The sequence below is a fragment of the Typopeltis vanoorti genome, chromosome 12 (genome assembly GCF_054136105.1).
Source record: "Typopeltis vanoorti isolate ZY-2024b chromosome 12, IOZ_Tvanoo_1.0, whole genome shotgun sequence".
NCBI classification, from domain to species: Eukaryota; Metazoa; Arthropoda; class Arachnida; order Uropygi; family Thelyphonidae; genus Typopeltis; species Typopeltis vanoorti.
The window spans coordinates 93,827,275-93,853,987 of record NC_143560.1 but is presented as its reverse complement, the minus strand read 5'-3'; the positions used below and the strand labels follow the sequence as shown (position 1 = coordinate 93,853,987).

Here is a 26,713-nt window from a genome sequence, read left to right as displayed (position 1 = left end):
CTGACTGACACGATAGGAACCTTTACCTGGTCTCCTTCGACTAAAGGTGAGTTAGCTGGTCTCATACTGGGGTAGGTTTATTTTCACCTGGAAACTTTGGTTTTTCGTTCCCCAGAACAGGCAAACCAGCCCCATAAACACATACATCTACAGACATAGAACACACTAGGAGGCATAGGGCCAACCACCTTATCCTCGAGACAATCGCGGTTATGAAGTCCACAGCTAAGAACCTTAGTGGTTTGTGAACGCTTAAGATACTTCAATTCCTTGAAGTTCCAAAAAGAGTATGGGAGAAGCAGCTTTTTTTCTTTTTTTTTTTTTTGCATAGAGGGTGGAAAAAGTTCAGGCTAGTGGGTTTAAGGTTATAATAGACTGTCAGCCTGCAACGATGAGATTAATAATAAGCAGAAATCGAAAAATTACATATAGGCATTTGAATTACCTAATCCTTATTTCTCCCTATTTAAGTGGTTTACAGTCTTCCTAGGTCGAGATTCAAAAAAAAATAATAATAGCATTGCTTCCATGGAATCCGAAGACTCGTCATGGGAAATTGAACACTCGCAGATCACAATAAATCGCATGCCTTGCCTTGAATACATTCGATGTTGGAGTTCTCACCATCACTTCAGCAATGCATTCCACTCATTAACCATCAGCAAAACAAAAAATCTCGTTTTAACTTCCTTGCTCACACGATCTTTGTAAAATTTCCAGGAGGTGACCTAGATTTCGCATCACTAATTTTCCTATGCAGTAACTCTTCTTATATATAATCGATAGACTCTCACTAACTTATACATCTCAACAATGGCGGCCGGTGAAAATTTTAAGTGGGGGTGCTGCATATATATAAAACTTTTTTTCTTAATCAGTAACGAATTTATTGATAAATAAATTATATATTAAAAAATTGCTTTATTAAAAATATTTCATCCTCACCACGAACAAACACCAATAATAAAAGTTTGCTATCAATAGCAATGACAAATGCAAACGAATGTCGGCGTTAGATCGCAGTGTATTTGTTTCGTGTAACGATAATTGAAAAAAATATAATTCTTTTCATATTTTCAGCAGTGACACAAGGCATAATTCAGCCTTGTATCTATAATAAATAAATATGTTATTTTAACAAAATAAAATAAGATTTACAAAAAAAAAAAAAAAATAGTTCACCACGCACATGCACCAATAATGAACGTTTTATATCTCACAGAAATAACGCGCGCAATAGTAAGATACACTGCCCAGACGGCAGTGTATCTAATGACGTAACGTGCAATGCCAAACGCAAACGAATATCGACGTTAGATCGCAGTGCATTTGTTTCGTAATCAAATTAATAGAACAATTCCAATTAACTATTCAATCGATGTCGAAATATAAGCTGTAACCTTTAACATGTTGTACTGCATTTATATAATGTTGTAAGCATTGTTATTATTTATAAACACAAAATTTATTTTTTTCATTTTTTCCTTGGGAGTGCTTGCAGTGTCGCAGTGCTTATGTACGGGCCTCCACTGCCTCTCAAACATATCATCTCCTCCCCCTCCTATCTGCCAAGCTCTGAAAGATCATCTCATCTCAACTCAGCACGCAGAATCGTCATCTGACACAATGGGTTCATTAGTTCATGCTACTTTTGCCATATCCTGATCCTGCCATCAGTAGCAAAATGGAACCTGATTTCGCCATACCAGACAAACTTTTATCACTTCTTATTTCATGAAAATAAATATATTTTAATTAAGAAATTCTTGTCTTTTAACCCATCAGAAACGTTCTTACGATTCAAAAGCGTCCTTATAACGCACCAAAGTTTATTATTTTTCAAATAAAAAAAGGGATAAAAGTTCTTGTTTTTTTTTTAATTTTTATTTTTATGTATCTTTAGATGCCCCATGACACTACTACTGCAACCGTCTTCCGAAGTAAAAGTGAACAACTTACCTCAAATGGAGTTAGTTCAAGTAACTTGATCGAAGAAATTTGTTGGCTTCGATCAGGTTACTTGAGCGAATTAATTCATTATTTGCTAATGACAGTGGCGTAGCTACGGGGGAGGGGGGGCGTCCGCCCTGGGAAACACTTTGCGTTTAAGAAATCTTGACATACTGTGTATAGAACAGCAACGAGTGATAGACTTCGATAACGTCATCGACGATTTTGCTAATGGAAAAGCAAGAAAAATAACATTTTAGAATGTTGAAATTAAAGTTTTAGTTCAAAAATAAACATAGTGTTTTAATTTATTTCCCTATACATCGTTTTGACTTTTTGTAGTATTTTTGGTGTGTATTGAGACAGGAGGCAAACTCAGTGGTGTAGCTAGGCAAAAGCTCTAGCTACACCACTGGCTAATGAATTATATTGGTATACAAAATAATTGAAGCTGAATGATAAATTCAATTCAGAAATTCCACCTATTTAACTAAAAGTAATATTCATAAAAGAATTACGTATATTTTAATGAATAAAGTAATTAAACGCTCTCATTTCTCAGAAAAGGAGGACAAAGGAATGTGTAAATATACCATAAAGAGAGCGCGGGAACGTTTTCGTCGTTATTATTGCGTTATAATTCCTCATGACATTAGTTAATAAAATTTATTCTTGCTTCCATGGAACCCTAAAAAGAAACTAAGTTTTAATTGTGCACGTTTGTGCAGATATTTTTCATAAATGATACAACGTACACAACAAGAGACTAGGTGTCGTTTGTTGACAACTTTCACTTTTAACGTCTCATATGATGAATTTCAGTATATCAATTTTTGTCTTATATTTGTTTATTTTAATTTGCTAACCTGATAAAGCTATGACTCACCCCAGAAGACAATCCAAGTTAATCTCTCTTATTAGAGATTAACGAAATGGGATGATTAATAAGAACCTGGGAATAAATGTAAGTTTAATTATCCATTGCTTGTTTAACGCATAATTATATTTATTCACTAATATTATTTTGTCTTTAACCCATCAGAAACGTTCTTACGATTCAAAAGCGGCCTTTTTATAACGCACCAAAGTTTATAATTTTTCAAATGAAAAAAAAAAAAAAAATTAAGGGATAAAAGTTCACTCGGTATTATAAAAAGGAAACAGTAGTAACATTACGGAAAATTCGCAAAATGCAGGGGCAGGAGAGAAAGGCTAGGCGCCATAATCTTAATAGATTTACATTCTTTTATTTCAATTTATTTGGTTGCAAAATAAATATCGAACGCATTAAATGTTTTATAAATTATTTTTAAAAAACCACTAACACCAGCTAGTCAAGCAAGCTTTCATATATCGTCTGCTATCTTAGTCATGCATTAAAAACATTTTTATGAATTAATCGATATAGTACGTGCATTCAGAAATTTAGTCTTCAAGATTACATTAGCCATTATACCCACTAATTATTGAAAGTCACTGGGTAAGTTAAAAAAAAAAAAAAAAAAAAGACGTTTTCTTTAGCTTACAAATAGTGATTTGAAAATCTGAGCCGAAAACGGAATATTAACAGAATAAGCATATTTCTCCCCATGCCGTTGTGCATTTAACAGGTTTCCGCTGTATTGCATTCTTCTGTGAAAGAAAGTAATAGTATACTTGTTAAACCTTGTACGGTATTTACAGCACTGTCGCGCGTGCACAAAAAGCAATTTCCAGAAATGCGGTCAAACAACAACTCCCGAAACTTTCACTTGGGAATTGTTTTGTAGTGTCGTAGACGCTCCTTCGATACACGTGCCGACACAGATAGCCTCAAGTTAAGCCAGACAATGGCGGTCAAGGCCGTAAATGTAGTCGTGCAGTGGGCTTCGAAGGCCGCCTAGTTGCCAGATGGAAAAGTACGGAAGCGTGCAGTGGCAAGGCCGTCTATCGTCATGGGCGGCGACCTCTCTAACCTTCAACCTCGCCTCGCTTTCTCCGCCCCAGATCTGTTGCAGCTGTCTAGGGAATGTGGATGCTGAAACTGTAGGCCAAGGATGTGTACACGTGTGCCAAAGAAGTCAGCCTGATGAACTTTAAGGATGATGCACTTATGTGTCACTCAGGTGTGTCAAGCCCACGGCAGGCAGTCAGGGTCGCTAGAAAAACTGCCTCTGTTGCCACGGGCGTCGACCGCTGCAAATATTCCGACACAGATAAAAGCCATATTTACGATATCCATTTTCCTTGTTTCGACTCTTACCGTTAATTTTATTTTTTCTAATACTTTTGTGGTCCTTTAGAGGTTTACACCCTGAACAAGAAATAAAATAAAAGATCAAATAAATTTCGATGAAAAAAAAAAAAAAGCGCATCATACTATAAAAGGAAATGAGTTCCTTTTTGGAACAGTTATTTTTAGCCGTACCAAATTTAAATGCTTTGAAATAGATGATTGCGAATAATACAACGATTCTAGTTATTATGACTAGTAGTATATTACTCAAACAACAACAGTAAAACTCTCAAAACAGAGATGCATCTGGGTTTCACCATTTCTTGGCTTGTATCCTTGAGGGATCATATATATATATATATATAAATGATTCTCTGGTAGTCCAATATAACGTGTCTCTTTTAAGACTTTTGTCTTAGACTTGCAACGCACTATCTTTCGGTTAATGTAATAATTTTTGGTTAATGTAACACCTCGTAGAGAACAAACAAACTCGTGTTTTCCAAAGATGTTTAAATTTTTTTTTTTTCAAAAATTTTCACCCACCAGTCACCGATTCGATCTCTGCACGAAACTATTATTTTAGTGTTTATTGCACTTTTATAATAATAACAATCTAAATTTATAAAGTTTAAGCTATTGATACTACTCCAGATATCTTTCTTTTAAATAGCGTAATTATTAGTGCATGAAATTAAGATTATTGTATTAAGTGCTTAAATTTAATTATGCATTATTTAAAAGAAAAACCTGGATATTTGTACCCTGGACAATTTCTTTTTCAGTGGATATGAAATTAACTGAATATGAGACACTGGATTGTATTATTTATAGCCACCTCTTAACAGTACCTATTCATGGTCTCGATATTCAATAATCACTTGTGTCGATCGGTCTTTCCTTTGGTTGGAAAGACTCCAGTTCGAATCTCCTGTAAAAGGTGAACAACCTTTAGAAAAAAAAAAAAAAAAAAACATTCCATCCATCGCAGGTGGTATGGGTTTTTTTTTTCTGACAATCAAATTTTTATCTTTCAAAACAAAACAAAACAAAAAAAAAAAGACACGCAAATTATGGATATTTCATAGTAGAGTCTGCCTAATTGCAGAAAGAGCAATCACATCTTGATAAATATAAATATCTTGACAGTTCTGACAAAAACGACGGTACATAACAGTAAGCGAATATTCTACTCTGAACAGTTCTAGCATAATTTATATAACAAGTTTTTATTCTTAAAGCAGTACTAGGTTCAAAACTGCCCAATGCACATTATTTTTCTTATGTAATTTCATTTGAATTAGTAAAATAATTTGAAACGATAATTCTTTTATTTTCCCTTTTTTTCGATCTAACTGGACTGTTTTAATTCGGAATGATAATAAGTCATCCCTGGTTCAAAGAAATTTGGTATTTAGGTTTACTATTAAAATTCATTGAATATTATAAAATTCAATGAGTTGTATCTAGGGGGGGGGGGTGCTTAAGGGTCAAAGTTGTATAACTGAGGGAAGAACAACACATAGCCTTTAAAGGAATGTGGAGAACAGACCAGGGCTTCTGACCTAATGTTCATTCTTCACTTTCTCGTGGTGCACCCTGTTAGGTATCTACCTGTATACAAAACGAAAGAGGATGGGCTGGCAATTTGGGATTTAGCCAACAAAATTTTATTATTATTGTCTTAAACCACAATGTAAAATGATGGTACAACATGACTGAGTTTTATGCCAGCTGGGACATCGCCTGTTTAAACAAGGCTCCCAGAGAACCAGAGCGAACAGCAAAAAGTCAGCTACTGAAATAAATCCTGAAATACATCCCAACTCAACATCATCAGAGTTCACGATCGGTACTATCAACATAAGAAGTCTGAATGGCAACGAAATGGAGCTAGCTAAAGAATTGGATAAGTACTAGATCGACATAATAGAGGTGACTGAGACAAAATAGGCAAAAACTGGTGAGATCTTTCTAAGCAATAAATACAAAATGCTATATTCAGGCAATGACAATCAGCGAAAAAAAGGTATGGCTAGAGTATTGAACACTAAATACGAGGCTAATCTTCTTGAATGGCAGGTAATATCAAGTAGAGCGATGTGGGTATATACTGCATATATCAGAATGGGGAACTGGACAATGAGACTTATTTGTGCCTAAGGTTCTTCTAAGGTAGAAGTGGAGGAATTTTTTGAGGCTTTAGAGAAATCAACTAACACAATGAAAAAGGAAAAGTTGGTCCTTGTTGGGGATCTAAATAGCAGAGTAGGAAATGATTGTCAGACATAGAGAAATATTTTGGGAAAATTTGGAGAAAAGAGAAAAGCTAATAATGTCACCTCCGTAGCGCAATTGGAAGAACGGCGGTACATTGTGTCCTTCGATTGGAATAGGCCTAAGTTCGATTCTCGTCGCGACGGGAGGAATCTTTATCTGGACGATTTCAATCGAAGGTGAGTTAGCCGATCTCATACGGAGGTAGCAGGGTTTTTTCCTCCCGGAAACTCGGGTTTTTTATCCTGACAGACAAATCGGCCCTTCAGAACACACGCAATTTACAGACAAAAAATACTAGTTGTGGTGGGCGATAGATGGCGTTGATGGAGATGATTCGTAGTAGAAGTTCGATGCAGTGGTTGAGACAGTTGTAGGTATCCTCCCGCGATGAGTCTTCGGACTCCTTGGAGGTGTCAGGAATAATAATAATAACAAATACCTGCTCAGGATGAATGGTTATTACTAATATAATGTTCCAACATAAAACTGTGCACAAATTCACATGGAGAGAAGATGCAAGGAATAAGAAAGTCTCATTGACTATGTTATTGTTGATAGCGATCAGTACTGTCGACAGGGGATAGCATAGAGGCAGCCTGCCTCATGGCGCCGCTTAATAAGGGCGCTCGTTCAGCCATATTGCGGTAGGCATCGTTGCTACGCTGACAATTCCTGTTAGCGTAACAATTGCGGAAAGAAGTTTTTCCAAGCTTAAACTGATAAAAAATTATTTGCGAACAGCAGTGACCCAAGAAAGACTGGTTGGTCTAGCAACTATATCGATAGAGGCTGACACAGCTTATAATTTAAATTTAGAAGAGCTTATAAAGTTTTATTGTGCGTTCCACGTAGAGCAAATATTTAATTAATATTATTGTGTAATCGTTTTGCATTAATGTTTCTCTTGTAACAAAAACAAAATAGAAATTGGAGATTTTCTTATATTTTTGTCTTATAATCCATCAGGGACGATATTTAATTGTTTGCCTCAGGGCGCGAGCTAATCTAGAGATGGCCCTGATAGTAATGTTTACTCACTGGTGCAGGACACTAGAGGGTACAGAGGATTTGAAATCGGAAGTGATCGCCATTTAGTCTTGTGCAGGATAAAATTGAATTTCATATTGAAAAGAAGAACATGTAAGTTTTAAAGTGAATAAAAGTTGAGCAACTCTTAGAGATGAACTGTAGACTAAAATACACGAACATTATTCAAGAAAAAATGAAAGATTTTGAGAACAGGAACCAAATCTTGGAGATTCAGTGAAAGCCCTGAAGAAAACATTGATTTATTGAGCCAGAGAGGCATGTGGTGAGGTTGTCTGCAAGGATAGAAAAATCAGAACTCCCTGGTGGACACAGGAAGTTAAAGAGGTAGTGAATGAAATGAAGAAAGCATATCACAATTTCTTGATGAATAATTCAGCCTGTGCTCTTAGAGAATAAGAGAGAAATGTAAAAAAGCTAAATGTGTAAAAGTAGCTAAATAAAAGTCATGTGAAGGCTTTTGTAAGAACATTGAAAATAAATATTGGTGATGATGGCGATAGATGCGTTGATGCTAGCAGCAGTGTCGTAGTTGGAAAATTAATTAGTAGTGAAGAGGATGAGATGTATTAGCGAAGTATTGTAGTGTGCCCTCCCACGATGAATCCTTGACTCTCTGTAGGTGTCACGTAATAATAATAAATATCTGGAAGGTGGCAAAATATTCTGGAGGCTGTTAAAAAAGCTCAGTAATGGAGAAACTAGCTTTAAAAGAAATTAGAGATGATAAAGGTGGTATGAAAACTGAAGAAATAGATATCTTTGATGTATGGAGTAATTACTTTGAAAAACTACTAAATGAGTAATAGCACAGTGGTAAAAAACACTCAACAGGCATGCAATCAGGAATACATATTCATACTTGAAGTAGAAAAACTCTGAAATGTGGAAAGGCAGTGGATTAGATGATATTAGACAGAAATGCTCAAGTATGGAGGTATAAAAGTCTTACAATGTCTGCGCTGCTTACTTCAGAAAGCCGGAAGAGATGGATTAATTCCAGATGATTGGAGTAAAACCCTCAAGTAACCACATATAAAAAGGGAAATATAACTGAATGTGAGAATTACAGAGGTATTTCCCTACTGATTATTCCTGGTAAGATTTACGCAAGTATACTTGAGAAACAGTTGCGAAGGATTGTGGAAGGGAAGCTTGGTGAAGAACAACTGGATTCAGGCCAAATAGAGGCTGTCAGGATCTGATTTTCACTTAACGACAAATAGTTGAGAAATCATGGGAATAATTATATAACAAAGATCTGTATGTAAGTTTTTGTGGGCCGGCAAAAGGCCTATGCCAAGGTGCAAAGAGAAAAGCTATTCAAAATTCTTCAGTTATATGGTGTCAATGGGGCATTATATAAAGCAATACTTAGTCTTTATTTGAGTTATAAGTCAGAAGATAGAATTGAAGGAAGTACGGAAAGATGGTTTGATGTGAAATGAGTTGTCAGACAAGGATGTACATTATCTTCTTCATTATTCATTATCTATATGTATCACATTATGAAGGAAAGTGGTATTAAACCTGATAGCAAAATTCAGCTCTTTACTTTATGCAGATAATGTTATATTTTTAAATAAATCCAGTAAAATCTGCAAGATTCCCTCACTAAATTGATTAACTGTTGTAATAGTTTTGGTATGAAAATCATCAATAATAAAACAAAGACAATGAAAAAGGCAGAAATATTGAAAATATCAACTGCATCGTGAGTGGAGGTAAAACATTTCAGGTACTTAGGCACGATTTTTAGCGAAGACGGTAAATTAAATATCGAAATAGACAGCAGAATCAATAAAGCTGGTATGGTAGGGAATCAAATGAATAAATTTATATGGAATAAGAGAGAAATTAGTCAAAATACTAAATTAGCTGTATAGAAGAGTGTTCAAACCAATTTTATTTTATGAATCTGAGAGCTGGGTTAGAAATAAAACACTTGACCAAATACCACAGATATGAGATTCCTGAGAAAGATTAGTGGCATAACAGATGGCATTAGTGACAATATCATATTAATAACAAGGATATTTGGAAAGAACTTGACATTGTTAGCAGAGCTAATCTGAGGTGGTATGGAATTATGGTCCCTTAAACAGGGAGAGGAAATATTAGTAAAACAAGTGTTCTCTGCCAGTTTGGCAGGAAAAAGACCCAAAGGAAGACGAGGATATAAGTGGATTGATACAGTAAAAAGTGCCTTAGAGGACAGAAATATAAGATCTGATAAAATTGGAATCTTGACAGATAACAGATTGATTTGGAGGAAAATTGTGGATAGAAAGTTAGTAATGATGTAAGATTTTCATTTAGTACTGTCATAATATCCTGTACAACCCTTGACGGCACATGGCAGGAATTTGATGATGATGAGTCATATCTATATGACTATTATAATAGCAAGGAAAACGAAAAATTAAGTCAGTTTTTTAGTTTATATACACTGACTTAATTTTTCGTTTTCCTTGAATTGTTGTGATAATAAAGCATGTTACTAACTGTACAAGGGTAATGAAAATTATTACCCTTGTACTGTTAGATTGAAATGAAAATGATTCGATAAATTTTAGTAAGGATTCCAGATACCAAATCTGAATAAAATCGATCTAGTTACTTGCTATGTTATACAGAGGTGACATGGTTTTTTATCCCACAAAATAGGCAAAACCGGCCATTAGAACATACAATTAACAGACATAACACACGGCCACATAGCCTGAGTTCTGCCGTAAATCCAAACCTCCTATTTATTATATGCGAAACTTGCGAACGTTGGTAACCAAATCCACTTCTACGAAAACACTAAGCCGAAAATAACTGTAGATCCAGTTGCTGTGAGTCCTGTGATAATTTGCTGATCCAGAAATGACTCAATAAATCTGAACAAATTAATATTGTGAAGTTTCAGTTAAATAACAACAACAAAAAAAAAAAAAAAAGGAAAAGAAAAGAAGAACCTATATATATATATATATATATATATATATATATATATATATATATATATATATATATATATAGGGGCGACTCATGCATAGGCACTGCGGAAATTCAGCATCCCCAATTTTTCTCGATATATAAATATTATTTATATTTGCTTGTAATATTTAATTTTATCATCAACAATGAGGGTCAACTTTGACCTGCCACAGGATGACATCATGAAGAACTCCGCAATTCTCTTATTTTGTACAAAAAATAATAAAAATCCATCTTGTAACACTTGGAGAGCGAAGGACGCTAGCAGCACTGTGTTTACGCAGTGTCATATTGCTACGCGCACAAGCATGTGAACGTCATAGTGAGATGCGAGCTATTAGCGTAATGCGGTGCTGTCCGTCGCGCAGTTCCACTGTTGTGTATATGCAGTTTGCGCCAGTAGTAGAGTCTTCGTAATGCTAATCGTGTTTACTCCGTCTCTTTAATATTAGGACATTACAATTAAATCCTTTAATTGTAATGTCCAAAATTTGTAAATCCGTTCCTTTAATTACAATTAAAGGAATGGATTTTATTTTTAAGTAATTTTGAATTATACTAAAATGTATAATTTTATTGATAATAAACAATATTTTTTCATGAAACGAAACAAGAAGAATATACTTTATTTTTAAGTAATTTTGAATTATTATTTTATTCACATAATTGATATACAGTCAAAACAAGATATCATATAAATAAAAATTTGACTGGTGAGTCAGAACAATTCAGAATCTACCCAAGAATCTAAGAATAGTCCGTCAGGTAGCATCGTAAAATATGGACACTGTTCCAAGTAAGGCTGTTTTTTGTAGGTTATATGGGTCACTTCATTGATTTTTAATTGCTGTAAATAGTTGGACAGCTTCTTTGAAGTTACGCCAAGTGCACCGATAACTATTGGGATGACTTTGGTGTGTTTAAACCACAGTCGGCCAACTTCGATTGCCAGATCTCGATATTTAGTAATTTTTTCCAGTTCTTTGTTGTTAATGTTGTTGTCACTGGGTACTGCAATATCGATAATCCAAACTTGTCGATGTTCGATAATTGTGATGTCAGGTCTTTGTGTTCCAAATGCCGATCAGTTTGTATTCTAAAGTCCCAGAGAATTTTTGTTGTTTCGTTTTCCAATACGGTCTCGATTTTATGCTGCCACCAGTTATCAGAAGTAGGAAATCCATATTTTTTGCATACATGCCAATGAATTATTTTGGTCACTTGATCATGGCGATATTTATAGTCAGTTTGAGCTATTTTGCTGCAGGCACTAATTAGATGTTCTACAGTCTCAGTTTTCTGATCGCATAATCTGCATTTGCTGTTATTATTGATGTTGAAAAATTTTGCTTTGATTGCATTACTTTGTAATGCCTGTTCTTGAGCTGCTAGAATAAATCCTTCTGTTTCTTTTTTAACTTATCCGTGTTGAAGCCATTGCCATGTCTTGTTCATGTCAATTTTGTCCTCAGTATCTCGAACCCTGGCCATGCAAGGGTTTATTTTTCCAGCGCACATATCGGATATTTGTTGTTCCTTTTTGTAATCGGATTTGTTTCCTGTTGCTTTTAGAAGGCCTTCTTGTGTAATTGCTTGAAGCATTGTCTCAGAGCTATTGTCGATGTAATTTCTTAAACCAATTTCTTCTTCTTCCACAGTCTGTCTCACTTGCAGCAGACCCCGTCCACCTATTCTCCTCGGTAGGTACAACCGGTCAACATCACTTCGTGGATGTAATGCATGATGCATAGTCATTAGTTTTCTAGTTTTGCGGTCTAATTTGTCCAGGTCTTCTTTTGTCCAATCTATTATGCCAGCTGTGTATCGGATCACTGGTATAGCCCAAGCATTCATTGCTCTAGTTGTGTTTAATCCATTAGTTTTGTTTTCAGAATATTTCTAACTATTTTAATGTATTCAAATGCTGCCTGTTGTTTAACATTCGAGTGGAGAATATCATTGGCTTCTAATATTCCTAGATATTTATAGTGTTCGTCAGCTGAAACTGCTTTTATATATTTCTCTAGATCAAAATTAAAATTGCTAGTTTCATTAATTTTTCCTCGTTTAATAGATAAAATTGCGCATTTATCTAAACCAAATTCGATTTTGATGTCCTGACTGAAAATACGAACTGTGTTCAATAAATAATCTATTTGTTGGGCTGATTTTCCATATAGCTTCAAGTCATCCATATACAACAGATAGGAAATTTTAATATTACATTTAGGAATTTCATATCCAAGTTTTGTTTTCTTCAGAATCATAGACAATGGTATCAGAGAAATGTTGAAGAGCAATGGTGACAAGGAATCACCTTGGAAAATTCCAAGTTTAATGCTGATATCTCCAAATCGTTCATTATTCACTATTAATGTTGTTTTCCATGATTTCATAACAGTAGCCAGACACGAACATATGTTTTTGCTAATTCCAAATATTTTTAGTGATTTTAAGATCCAGGAGTGTGGGAGGGAATCGAATGCTTTCTTGTATATTTTTTCTTGAAACAAAACAAGAAGAATATATTTTATTTTTAAGTAATTTTGAATTATTATTATTATTATTTGACACATCCAGGGAGTCGAAAGACTCATCGAGGGAGGACCTGCTCTACAACTCTCTCTTACCAAATTACACCAAACTGTATAATTTTATCGATAATAAACAATATTTTTTCATGTTTAATTTTTTTTAAAAATTTTTACCATAGTTTTTATATTTTATCCAAACACGTATACACTGTATACTTACAGTGTGTATGTATATTTCGAAAGTTGCAGCATCCCCACGATTTCAAGCCACGACCCGCCACTATATATATATATATATATATATATATATATTATTTTGTGAAGTTTTAATATTATTAATATATATATATATATATATATATCAACTTAGAGTAATGTTAAACAGAGAACGTAATAAGTACAGTATTTGTGTATTATCGCGACCCAAGGTTCAGATATGCTACTACTATAAAAGAATGCTATGACTAGGGATCCCATATACCTTGGAAAAAAATACGGGACACTTATGACTGAGGGTGAAAGTTTAGTATGCGCATCCATCACATATGCCAGTCTTACAAAATGTCAATGCACATGCGTACTGTTCTAACGAACTTATCATTGTTGCAGTGTTGCCATCACTCGCCTTGAGAAAATAACAATGCGTCTACAATTCCCTGTAATGACGGAGAGCGATGTTTGTAATAGAATAGAAATTGTAACTAATCGATTTTGTTATTCAGTCTTGAACTCTAAAATACAGGACAAAAAAGCTGTCCCGAAGAGTTGTTTCTCAGGACAACGGGACGCATTAGCCAAAAAACGGGACGATCCCGTATTTTACGGGACGTCTGGGATCCCTAGCTATGACGAAACGAACCATCGGAACTTTTGCTGTAACTGTGTCAATAGTTTGTTACGTGAATGTGTCAGCTTACTCTAGTAATTTTTCCAGCGATGATTACTAAGCATTTGGCGGAGTTCTTCATGATGTCATCCTGTGGTAGGTCAAAGCTGACCCTGATTACAAATAAAAAATGATTAAACTGATGGCCAACCATGCAAAAATGAAAATTTCAAAAATCATCTGATATGACTACGGTTGTTTAATGTAATTAATGAATGTGGTGGGTTCAATAAATTATTATTGTAGAATAAAATGTAACCACTGAAGTTGTCAGTTAAAATTTTTTTTTTAAAAGTATAAAAATAAACATTTTTTTTTCAGTTTATCAGTGTCAAACATTTTATCAATATACATATTATACGCAACTGTAACATATGTTCAGTTCACTTCACTGTTCCAATCATATCTTTGAATATCGCATTATTTATACTGTTTATATTATGCTGTTTTTAGGATGAACTTGCAGGAGTCAAACTGTACTAAGTACATTATTTGCAGTTTCTGTATTCCTAGAGAAGTTGGTACTAGTAAATTATAACAATATTAATTTTGTGATAAAGTAATTGAGACTGCCTTACTCGATTTAGATGATTGTTAATGCTAGCTGACGAAATTAGGGTAAGGAGAAAGGAAACCTAAAGGATGGGATGAAGAATGGGTAGAAGGAATAGAAGAATGAACGGTGGGGATTAGGGAAGGTTCAAGTGGAAGTGAAGGGGGACTTAGTGACGAACGAATGAGATGAATGAGTTTGATCACGTTCACTCTGCAGTTTTAGTTGGGAGAGAGAGAGAGAGAGAGAGAGAGAGAGAGAGAGAGAGGATATTTCCTGAAAAAAAAAAAAAATGCCGAGGACATCTAATGTCAAAGTATAAATAGTGGAAATTTCCATTTGGGACAAGTGTTTTATTTTTATTACATGATAGGAATGTCATATGGTCTCTTTTGGGTGTTTTTTTTTTTTTTTTTTTTCTACTTTTGCTCATCAAGTTATCTGCAACAAATTGAAGATTGAAGTGTTCCACCTCCCCGTTGAGAGCCAGTGTACAATACTTCTCAGCTTTCATGATAAATAATTTTGTATGTTAAGATCAAGATATTCATCTTTCTCCCAAATACTCACTTAAACACCTCATAGGCCCAGAAAACCGTGATAGAAACCTATACTTACTATAATAACATCACGCACAAAGGATGCTCGACAAAAAATATATATTCTTGTTTCTCTCCTTTATCCAAGCTCGAACAGCAGAGTTTGCATGTGAAGTCTCTTCACGATTAGTCTAGTTGTATATAGAGGTCGTTCACTGCTTTTGGAAACCCTGTAGCAGGGTTTCCAAACGCAGGCTCCGCAACAACTGAAATTCTAGGGCTCCGCGAATCTTGTTTACAAACATTCACTTATTTATTTATTTTTTTATTTTTAATTAATGAATCGATACGATGCTACAAGTAACGTCCATCGTACCAGACTTTAATAATAATAATAATAATAATAATAATAATAATAATAATAATAATAATAATAATAATAATAATAATAAAACTCTGCAGTTCAAAACAACTGCAGTGTAGTCATTAAAATGAACTTACATTTTTAAATTTACGGAGCACTAAATTGTAAAATGGTTATTGATTTCTTCCTTTTTTTCATGTTCATTTTAAAGATTGAGTTGTGAGGACTCCGCAAAAAAATTTAGCTTGCTTTAGCAAGAAGTTTGGGAAACATTGCCATAGGCACAGCACCCTCACTCCTTTACCGGTGTGTATGCTTCCATGTATTATGGGAAAGGTTCACAACTTGATCAGTGTGAACTTCATTGAGGTCTCATCAGTGGGAGCTGAACCCGTGTAGATACTGATAACTGATTCAATGCAGAAATTATGTTTTCTTCGCTTTCTGCATTACAACGATTTTTCATCCAGATTATTTTAATAATATGGCAATACCATTTTCGTTATGGGATATTGAGACCAGTGTCCCCTCCCCCTCTAAGTCGAGCATGCTCACATCGGTCAAAAAAAGGTAGTGTGTATATGCCTAGTAACCGCGCGAACAAAAATGTTGCTTTTAGAATTTCTAATTTACAGTGAATAATTTTTGAACTTACCATAAAAACAAATTATATGATAAATTATACTTGTCACTTATTTTATTTAGTAATTTCTCTATTGTTTCCACTCTAATTATTACTCGATTCCAACTTAATACGTTCTAATTACTTTTAGCATGCGCCGTGTGGGCGAACTGACGCTGACATCAAGTTGCAGATGCATATTTATTTAAAGTATCCACTGCCTAGACGATCCTCTATAGCTCAGTTGTTTTGAAAGAGCCTTTTTTGGTTGGAAAGATCCGGATTCGAATCCGTTTATGACGTGAGGAATCTTTATTAGGTATTTTCAATGAAATAGTGAGTTATCTGGTCTCAGGTTTTTTTTTTTCCCTTCGGGAAACACCGGTTTTTCGTCCCTCAAAACAGGCAGACCGGATGCGGGGATAAGGATCAACCAACCTGTTCTGTCAGATTTGGTTTCGAACACCTGTATGGTGAAGTGTGAGTTTATTCATGAGCATAAATGAAGGACTGTCTAGATAACAGTCACTCGAACTCATGCACACGGTGCTGAATTTTTGTAGCTACCAGGATTTAAACGAATTAATTTAGTGCTTGCAGTTTTCTGGTTATAGCTAGACGAAAAAAGGGCAACCTTAATAATACGAGAAATATTACATTAGCGATTTTAGTGCGCTAAATCCTCAATATGTCATTGTCGAAATTAGAGCAGAAAATAAATGCAAATTCTAAATTTGTATGGCTGAACAAATGTGAAATAATTTGTTTATAAAATGCATGTAAATGTACTATTTAAGTAGCTGAAGGAGTAAGCATTTAGGTTGCTCTTGTAGAAATATTCAGCATGGAACATACAAGCGCTTTTAACAAAAATGTATGCGCAAACATTGATTTTGAGACTGGAAACTTGTGGAAAAAATGTTTTTCTCATGCGCACATGAGCTGGCAGAAATTAAAGGGAATATTGGTTATAATCCTGACAGATAACAGACCAATGTGGAGGAAATTTGTTAACAGGAAAATCAGTAATAATGTAAACTTTTCATTTAGTAGTATACAGTATCTTGTACATTCCTTGAGGATACATACCAGGAATTTGATAACATGCTATTCATTATCGGCATCAAATTCAGAGAATGCTATTATAAACATGTTGTCAGATCCCCCTCATTTGGTGAGGATGACCATGAAATTATCTGAATGGCAGCGAGTCATATTAGGACTTCTATGAGAAAAGGATATATATTGGACTACGAGGGTTGTAGTCCAATATATATCCAATATATATAAACTGAAACGTTCTCGGCCTACCATAGATGGCAACACTATCGGCAAGATTTTTTTTTTAAGTCATAAATCTGTCATAAGCATCCATGTGAGATTGCAAGTCATTCTATCAAGTAGTTTGTTTTATACAGCTGTCTGAAGCAAACGTGTTGTTTGTATCCCTTGAAATGGATAAAGCTGAGTATCGTGCGGTTATAAAATTCTTTGTAAAAGAAGGTTTAACGCCAAAAGAAATTCATTCGAAGTTCATAAAAGTTTGTCAACGCTCTTCTCCGTCGGTTTCGACAATTAAGAAATGGGCTGCCGAGTTTAAACGTGGCCGTACCAGCGTCGAAGATTATCCACGTAAAGGACGTCCAAGAAGTGTAACAATACCGGAAATCATTGACCAAGTGCACGATATGATATTGGGTGACTGGCGAGTCAAAGTGCGTGAAATTGCTGAGACCATAGCATTTCAAAAGAACGTGTAGGATATATTTTGAATGAAGAATTGCAAATGAAAAAGCTTTGCGCAAGATGGGTGCCGCGCTTGCTCACAGCACATCAAAAACGCACTCGCATGAAAATCTTTGAACAGTGCTTGGAGCGTTTTAACAAGAATGAAACTGATTTTGTGCGTCGATTTATTACTATGGATGAGACTTGGATTCACCATTACAGCAGAATCCAGATAGCAGTCAAAACAGTAGAGAAGCCGGTTGTTCATCTCCAAAGAAGACAAAATCGGTTCCATCACCAGGAAAGATCACGGCATCGGTGTTTTTGAACGCTACAAGCATTTTGTTTATTAATTATTTTGAAAAGGGTGAAACAATAACCGGGGAATATTTTTCTGGTCTTTTAACCAGAGAAGACGAAAAAATTCGTGAGAAAAGACCCAGTTTGCAGAAGAAAAATATCATAAAGCTGTTTTAGCAATGGGAAAATTAAGGGATCTGCACTATGAATTGTTGGAACATCCACCCTATTCCCCAGATTTGGCTCCCTCTGACTTCCATCTCTTTCCAAAACTAAAACTCTTCCTCGCTGGTCAGCGAGGAAGAGTTTTTTCTTCGAATCAAGAGGTGATTGCAGCTGTAGAGGGGTATTTTGCAGATCTTACTGAGAATGACTACAGGGATGGGATAATGGCGCTGGAATAAATGTATTAGTCTTAAGGAAGATTATGTTGAAAAATAAAAATAATTTTGAAATTATAAATTTGTTTCTTCATTGTTAGGCCAAGAACTTTTTAGCCTACCCTCGTATAAGAATTATTAAAGTTTAGGAGACAACTTGCACCTATATATCATTGAGTAAGGAATATTCAATGGAAATGAGATGAGTTCTGTTTGGGCAAACTCTGTGGAGCAGAGGCAATGCCTGAATATCTTCCAAGGTTAGAAGGTCAAATAAGGTAGGTGTTAAATTGATAAGTTAGGCATGAAGGCAGTATAAGATGAGTGGTAATCGGTTGCATGAGAAAATTCAAAGGGCAGGTGAAGAAGTTGACTCACTTGGTAAGGGTAGCAAAAGTGCATAATGAACAGCAGTTAGCTAATGAGGGAAAAAAAAACTTTTGATATGTGGCCAGTAGAAGAAAAAAAAAATAATGATTCTGGAAGGATGATACTTGTTGGCAAAAATGGCAGAGTGATAACCACTGCAGAAGATACTTTTAGATAGTATTTAACAGAAGTTAAATACTTTTAGCATTCATATAAAAGTATTTCATCCCCATAAATATGACATTCCTTTCTTCCCACATTCATGCAGAGTTTGATTGTAGGAAGGGAGGAGACATTGATGGTGAGTGTGAGGAGATATATGGGGAACAGAGTAAGCTTGATGTTAATCAGGTTGTAAGATCCCTGCATTTTGAGGTAACGTTCCAGTGAGTTAACAATTTTGACATGCTTGTTTAATGCAATGCTTGTACTGGGCCAAGTTTCAAAGGAGTGGAAAGAGAGTAGAATTGTTCTGATTCATAAAGGAGGTAATATGACTAAGATTTCGAATTATAGGTCACTCTGTGGTTAAAGTGTCCAAGATTCAGAAGTGGGTTGATAACAGCAAAATTCTATATTCTCTAATGGAGAACATAGGATTGTTTACTAAAGGACGACCCTATTGTAGCATTCTAAGGTAATAAATGTATTCGGAAAGGAAGATGCATAGTAGTATGTTTCATTATCATCAAATTCCTGACATTGCCCACACATAGCATTCGTTTGCTATATGTTCTTCTGCTGTACATGTGTGGGAGTAATATAAAAAACAAATTACCCACAGGGGAGTGTACAGCATATTATGATAGTACTACATTATTACTAACTTCCTATCAACAAATTTCCTCCAAATTAAACTGTTATCTGTCAAGACTCCAATATTATCCATTTTCTTATAGGCATTTCTTACTGTATCAATCCACCAAGATCTTGGTCTTTTTTCCTGCCATCTGGCAAAATGCACTTATTTTATTAAACTTTCTTCTCTCTCTGTTAAGTGACAATACCTCCTGAAATTAGCTCTGATAGCCAATTCTTGAATGGTAACAAGGTCAAGTTCCTTCCTAATTTCTTTATTTTTAATAATTCTGCCAGTGATGTCATCTGTTCGCTTCACTTTTTCTCACAATTCTCATATTGTCCTTCTTTGAAGGACACTTTCCTTCTCTCAGATTCAGAAGTTATACAGCTACTTCATGTTCTGATTAATTTCTCTATTCCATATGTTTTGAGTTGACTCCTCACAATACCAGCTTTCCTTATTCTGTTGTCTATTTCTATATTCTATCCTCACTAAAACATAGTTGAAACCTTTTACTTGTTCTGTAGGTTCTCCATTTAGGATGCAGCTGATGTTTTCAATGCTTTTGTAAATGTGATGCACATAAATGAAAAAGGTGAATATTATCTCCACTGTTAGTCTCATATGTGATTTAACATTAAACCACTCTGTACTTCTTTCAATTTTAACTGGCGACAGAATATAACTACAGATTTGAATAGCTTTTCTCTAAGCACCTCGTCATGTACCTTTTCCAGATCTACGAAACTTAAAATACAGATCCTTGTTATATTCCTATGATTTCTGAACTATTTGTCTTAGTGAAAATCTGGTCCCAAACCACTATTTGGCCTGAATCCAGCTTGTTCTTGACCAAGCATCCCGTTTACAATTTTTCTTAGCCATCTCTCAAGTATCTTGTATAAATGTTACCAGGAACACTCAGTAGGGAAATACTTCTGTAATTCTCACGTTTTTTTTTCTCTTTTTATATATGGGCATTTGAAGTTTGGACATTAGGTTAGAAGCCATGGTTGGTTCTCTGCATTAAAAGGCTATTTTGAGGTCTCCATCTCAAGTTATCCAAGTTTCCATTCTTAAGCATTCCAGTAGTATGGTTAAATTTTGCAAGTGCCTTTGACATATTGCCACACGACAAAGCTGGTAATTAAACTGAAGCAGATGGAGTTGGATAGTCGATTAGTACACCGGATTAAATTGGTTGTCTGATAGGCATTGCCGAATCAACACCTTCTTGGGCCCCAGCAGGAAGAGAAATGTGAGGTCCCTATCATATTTCCTAATGTTCAGTAATAATAATAAGGTACTTATTAATGCACTCCTTCTAACACATACGCTTCTCCATAGCAAAACTAACATTATAAAGTGACTTTTCCACGTTTTGATGTGGCAAAATCATGTATTAGGTCATCAAAGTTAAAATTTTGTAAAATCTCATGTTCAATGCTCATTAAACTTAGGTGGTTTAATCTTGACTGTTGATTAGTAATTTCATTTTAGAAAATGAACGTTCACCGCAAGCATTAGTAACCATCATCGAAAGAAAAATCCTCATAGAGATTTCCATATTAAGAAATACTGAAAATATATGTTCATTATGCATGTAAGCGTAAATTTTGTTAATGGTAACACAGTCTTCTTCATTTGTGGTTAAGGTCTTATCACCTACGTTTGCTTTCTTCACTGATTCTATACCCATCATCGTGTGTGACCTAAAGTGGAGACATTCCATGAAGTTCTGTAGAAGTGAGATCTTCGATATAGAAGTTGGCTAGATCATCTCAGTGAGTTTTTGTCTTGATCATCTAAAGTAAAGTTTATAAGAAGCCAAATTTAGTAAATATTTCTTCGTACTGTTTTTCTCGCGTATCCAAACTAGTTACCAAGGAATCTATGATCGGCAAGTATGTGTCCACTCTAAATTTCCTGCTGCCCTAAGTTACACGTCTGAGTCTCTGTGTTTCTATCACCATCTACAAATGTTAGAGTGCTTCTGCGTTGTTTTATTCGTTTATACGAATCTTGATAGTTCTTATTCAGTGACTTTTCTTTCGCTTGGGATTCATAGTCTTCAAAACAGTTTCTTTTTTTCAGTTACAAATGCCTTTAAGGATTTAAGCAATTTCATGGCAGTAGATAAGTTCATGCTTTCTTTCTGCAGGACTTGGCTCACACTGTTAAATCGTTTCAGTATGTCATTCCAAAAATGAGTCAGAAAATTTGTTCCTAGTTTGTCTCTTAAACCCTGAGCTGTAAGCCATGTTTCTGATGGTTCCTGACTGCCTCCTAAATCACCCAAACTCGATCTGATTCCTTCGTATAGAGCACTTACTGCATCTGCAGACCAAGTTCTTGACAATTGCTTTACCCCTTTAAGCCGAGATTCCAAATGCGAAACCATTATTTCCCAACGATAAGGCGAAGATGAAAAGAAATTGTCAAGATTTTGAACAAAATCAAAATAAATGGTGGCATTTAACACTTTCATTGCCAAGCTGAAAATTGGAATTTCGTGTGGTGGCCAAATTTATTTTTATTTAGTTAGCGACGTCCACGCGATAACGCGTGATCGGCCGTTTGGTGAGAACTCGCATCATGCGATATCGCGTGATTGGCAATGAGCATGTTAAGGTACTATTTACTGCATGAACACCTACAAGGTTCAAGAAATGTCCTGCGCATGGTATATATGCAATGCATATTTATTTCGTTCTTTAATTTTAGCCTGTAATCCTGAATAATGCCCTGACATATTTGCTGCATTATCATAGGACTGACCTCTACAGTTCATTAGTGGTATATTATATTATTTTGATCCAAAAAAGTCGTGACCACGTCAGCGAGAATATCTGTTTTATGCCTATGAATGGGAATAAACTGTAAAAAATCTCTTTAGGAATACCTCCAGAAACATATCTTGTTATAAATGTCAGTTGGTCTACGTGTGATATCATGTGTTGAATCTACCGATATGGAATAATACTTGGCTTTCTGTACTTCAGCAACAATAGTTTCCAACACTTTAACTTCCATAATTTGTATGAATTCTTCACAAATAGTAGCTGATAGATATGATGGGACCCCTTTCCTGCATTACCATACTTCTTTATATGTTCACATAAAAATGGATCAAACTGACTAATCAGTTCCAAAATGTCCAAATAATTGCCATTCCTAGGCGAGCCTATGGTTTGGTTGTCTGCTCTTAGTGGCAGGCCTTTAGACACTAAAAATTTTATATCTGCAATTATTCTTTTCAATATTTCTATCCAATACTGACGCTCACTGTCGAACTGGATTACCAATTGTGTTTATATGCCCATGCACTTTTAAACGACTGCAGTATATCATCATGTCATGCATTTTGTGTTCCGCCCCATTTTCATGATGTGAAATGGCCTTTATTCCGTGTTTCCAGTCATTGAATCCGCTCATTATAAATGGGGGAATCAGAAGTTGAAAACAATTTACAAACAAATCAATATACTTTTCCTTTTGTGGGAAGAATAAATATAAGCCAATCTCGAAGTTGAGTTTCTCCATTTGACAACCGTCTCGAAAACATTGTTGGTGTTAAATACCTAGTTTCTTTATCTAAGTTGTTACTTCCTACCGAAAACATTGTTGGTGTTAAATACCTAGTTTCTTTATCTAAGTTGTTACTTCCTACCATATATTCTCGGGCTGACTGCACTGATTATTTTCGCATTCGGATGGACCTTTTTGAACCCAGTACTACATATGATTTCCCATAGTCAGGGATCTCTACTCTTATGTCATTATTTGTACTTACGTTTGCTGTAGCACCAGTGGAGGTTGTTTCCTGTATACTATTACTGCACAAGGACTTGCTTGAAACAGAATTTGCTGGCGATTCCGTATTTTCCTTTCCCTACGCGCTTCATTCTCCCCAACAACTTCACTTTCACTGTTCTTAAAAAATGTTATTAGTTTTAGAGGTTCTTTCATTTGACACTACTTTCGTAACGTTTCATACTGAAGGGTAGCGTGTTCTCCTAATATCCCTATGTCTCGCCTATAACTTAACTGTTTTCAAACTAGATCAGGACAATAACACAATATACTTATCTACTAGTTTAAACTTGTAAAGCAGAAAGCTGAACCTGAACTGCGATGTACAGGGTGTTCGGGATAAATTTGACAGTTTCGTAAGGAAAAAGAAAATCTTCTTTGTATCTATTAAATTTAATGAATTGACAAAAAAACATTACAGGCAGAGTTAATTACAATACTATCAACAAGATTTACTCAAAATAACCACCATTAGCATCGATCACAGCTTCAATTCTGCTTCGGAACCTCGAACAAGCTGATGCTACAGTCTCCCTGGGAAGGGCCGCAAAAACTGTTTTAATTTTATCCATTAACTGGGCTTTTGTATTACTGGAAGTGCGATTGGTGTCTTTTTCAACTGCGCCCCATACAAAATAATCCATGGGGTTAAGGTCTGGGGAGTTTGGAGGCCAAACATTTGGACTGGTGAAGCCGTTGAAATTTTCAGACAACCATTTTTGACTTTTCCCAGAGGTGTGGCAAGGGGCCGAATCCTGCTGCCATACATACGGCCTACCATTGGCTACCCTTGTTATCCAGGGCTTGACTACAGTTAGCAACTCCACGAACAAAGCCCGAATTCCAATGCCAGGGTTCTTCAACACCTGTTCCTGCAGATTTGCGAGGAATTCTGCTGTACGAACGCAATCAGATCGTCTGCTAGGGATCTTTCTTCTTGCTACATCCTCGTAGTCACCATTGCAAGTCTCTAGTTCATGCCTGATTGTTTTTACTGTATTCAGGGAGCATTGGGCAGCAGTCGTAATATCCTTATTTTGATGGCGGGCACGAATCATGATACAAGTTATTCTCTTCCATGATTCAGGTGGGTTCCAGCTATCCATCCTTTCTGACATCTTGTATATGAATGAAGAAGGGTCCAAACTTTTAAATGAAGAGAAGTGTGTGTTAATACATGTAACTTACGGAAAAATATAATTAATTATAAATATGTCAAATTTATCCCAAACACCCTGTATATATATATATATATATATATATATATATTATATTATATTACGGTTGGTATTCAACAATCACCTGCAGGTAGCACGTGGATTCATTCATTGTTGCAGCATTCCAGCTATGAAAGTTGTTCGAAATTTAAAAAAGTTTCTATTCATTTATGTATTATATTTTGCAGTGCTCGAAATAGAAATTTAGAAGTGCCGGTATTCTTTCCAAGGTTCGATTTGCGTTATATCGGCTTTGGCGCACAACTTTTGCACATACATATTATGAATAATATATATATAATACGTTGGTCAGAAACTCGTGAATGTCGACGTAGGATGCACCAAATCAAGTCAATTTCGTTAAATTAACTCATAGCTTAGCACCGAAATAAAACGAAGTTTAATAGCAGTTTTTGTTTAACTTGGTTTCTTGTAACCGTAGTTTGAAAACGACAAAACGTAATTCTAAGTTCTTTCCTCATAGCATTTTCATAAAACATTTTGCATCAAGTTATATTAGGGTTATGTAATATTTTAACCGGCCCATGTCGAGCACTGAAAATTTATTTGGTTTCTCTACTTTAAAAAAAAAACAAGAGAATGGGAACCCCCAGGTTCGCTATTACTTTAAAACCGCCCTGCTGATAGGTGTCAACAGGTTGTGTATGAGAGCTGTTTAATTTTCATTAATATTGAGAAAGATTCGAACGGTGACATTGCACTTGTTTCATATGATGCGATAAACTATGAGTAGAGCAAATGTTGATTTACTAGAGAACGTGAATAGATCGAGTGAATGTGCAAATGAGTGGTATTACCAGTTCTGTGTTGCAATGTGTAAGGTCTTAAAATTCGGAAAGCAGAGATTGGGGGACGAGTATCAGACATCAAATGAGACGCGAGTTAATCGAGGGTTTTATCCAATTAGTGTGAAGTTTTTTCATAGAATGGGGAGATCAAGAGGCTATTCCTGGAAGCTGTATAAGGAGGGTATGAGTTGGTGTGTGTGTGTGTGGGAGGGTAAGTAGTAGATTCTTTTTTGCTTGGAGCATGGTGGATGACTGAAATGCACTGCTTGAAAATATGGTGAATGTGGAGATGAATACATTTAAATCAGTGATGAGCTATGTGCATATGACCTCCACAAAGGTCTGATGATAATGTTCCATTACCATTGTTAATGAAATTATGGGAAATAAGAAGTGTGCAACATTGTTACATTAAAAATTAAATCTAGTATGCCACACAAGTAGAGCAGTAATGGACTCTACAACATGGAAAACAATACTGTTTTGTGTGCAAGATGATATTGTCATTTGAATTGACTTTATAATAACAAGATTTATTTGACAACTTTACCTACTTGAGTTGCACATTTGCACTGTAGGATATAACCAGCCATGCCTTTTTTTACTTGATTTGAACTTTTGGTTATCAACTTAGTCAAAGTAGCTTTGGCTGAGCTGGCACACCATTACATCCTTGGATAGATGGTATATATATATATATATATTTTATAGCTAAAAAAAGTGGAAAGTGGCAATGAAATGAGTTGGGATTGGCCAAACTGCAGGCTAAAATATATAAATTTCCATCTTTGTGATATTCGTTCACATTCAATTGAAAGTCCTTACAAAGATTCCCATGTCACAGATAGAATTCACACGTGGGTCTCTCACACTGAAAGGCAAGTGTTGCAGCTGTTACAAGGAAGTGCTTACGAGGGTAGGTGGTGAAGAATATATAACATTTAAGTGATGTACAAAGAACACTAATTTCCAAATGTTGTGAGAATTGTAAAATAATGACATTTGGAATTATTTTCTGATTATATAGAACAAGTTGCAATGAGCCAGAGCTTCAGACAGCCAAATGCAAGGAATTAATATGTTACTTACTGATTTTTCCAGACAAAAAGATATACACGTTCCTAATTATGTGTTTTGTAGCCCCCCCCCTGCCCGAAGTAAGAAAAATGCAAGTTTACTGGATGTTTTGCAAGTTGCACAATACATTACTGAGATCAAATTAATGGAAATTGTATCAGAATCATCATCATGATCAGCTAATGCATAACTCCACTGACATTTCACCAGATGGAATCTGAGTAGTGTTAAGGGTGGCAGGGT

The 26,713-nt window shown here is 35.3% G+C and overlaps 1 protein-coding gene across 1 annotated transcript in view; it reads left to right on the top strand.

Annotated features, from left to right (window-relative positions):
- Positions 1-2,781: 2,781 nt before the first annotated feature.
- Positions 2,782-26,713, top strand: part of LOC150101013 (coiled-coil-helix-coiled-coil-helix domain-containing protein 7) — a 223,483-nt gene continuing 199,551 nt past the window's right edge. Inside the window, exon 1 of the mRNA XM_090402221.1 lies at positions 2,782-2,914. Within this exon, the coding sequence (XP_090258347.1) occupies positions 2,888-2,914 (27 nt within the window). The 5' untranslated portion in view covers positions 2,782-2,887. The remainder of the gene's footprint in view (positions 2,915-26,713) is intronic.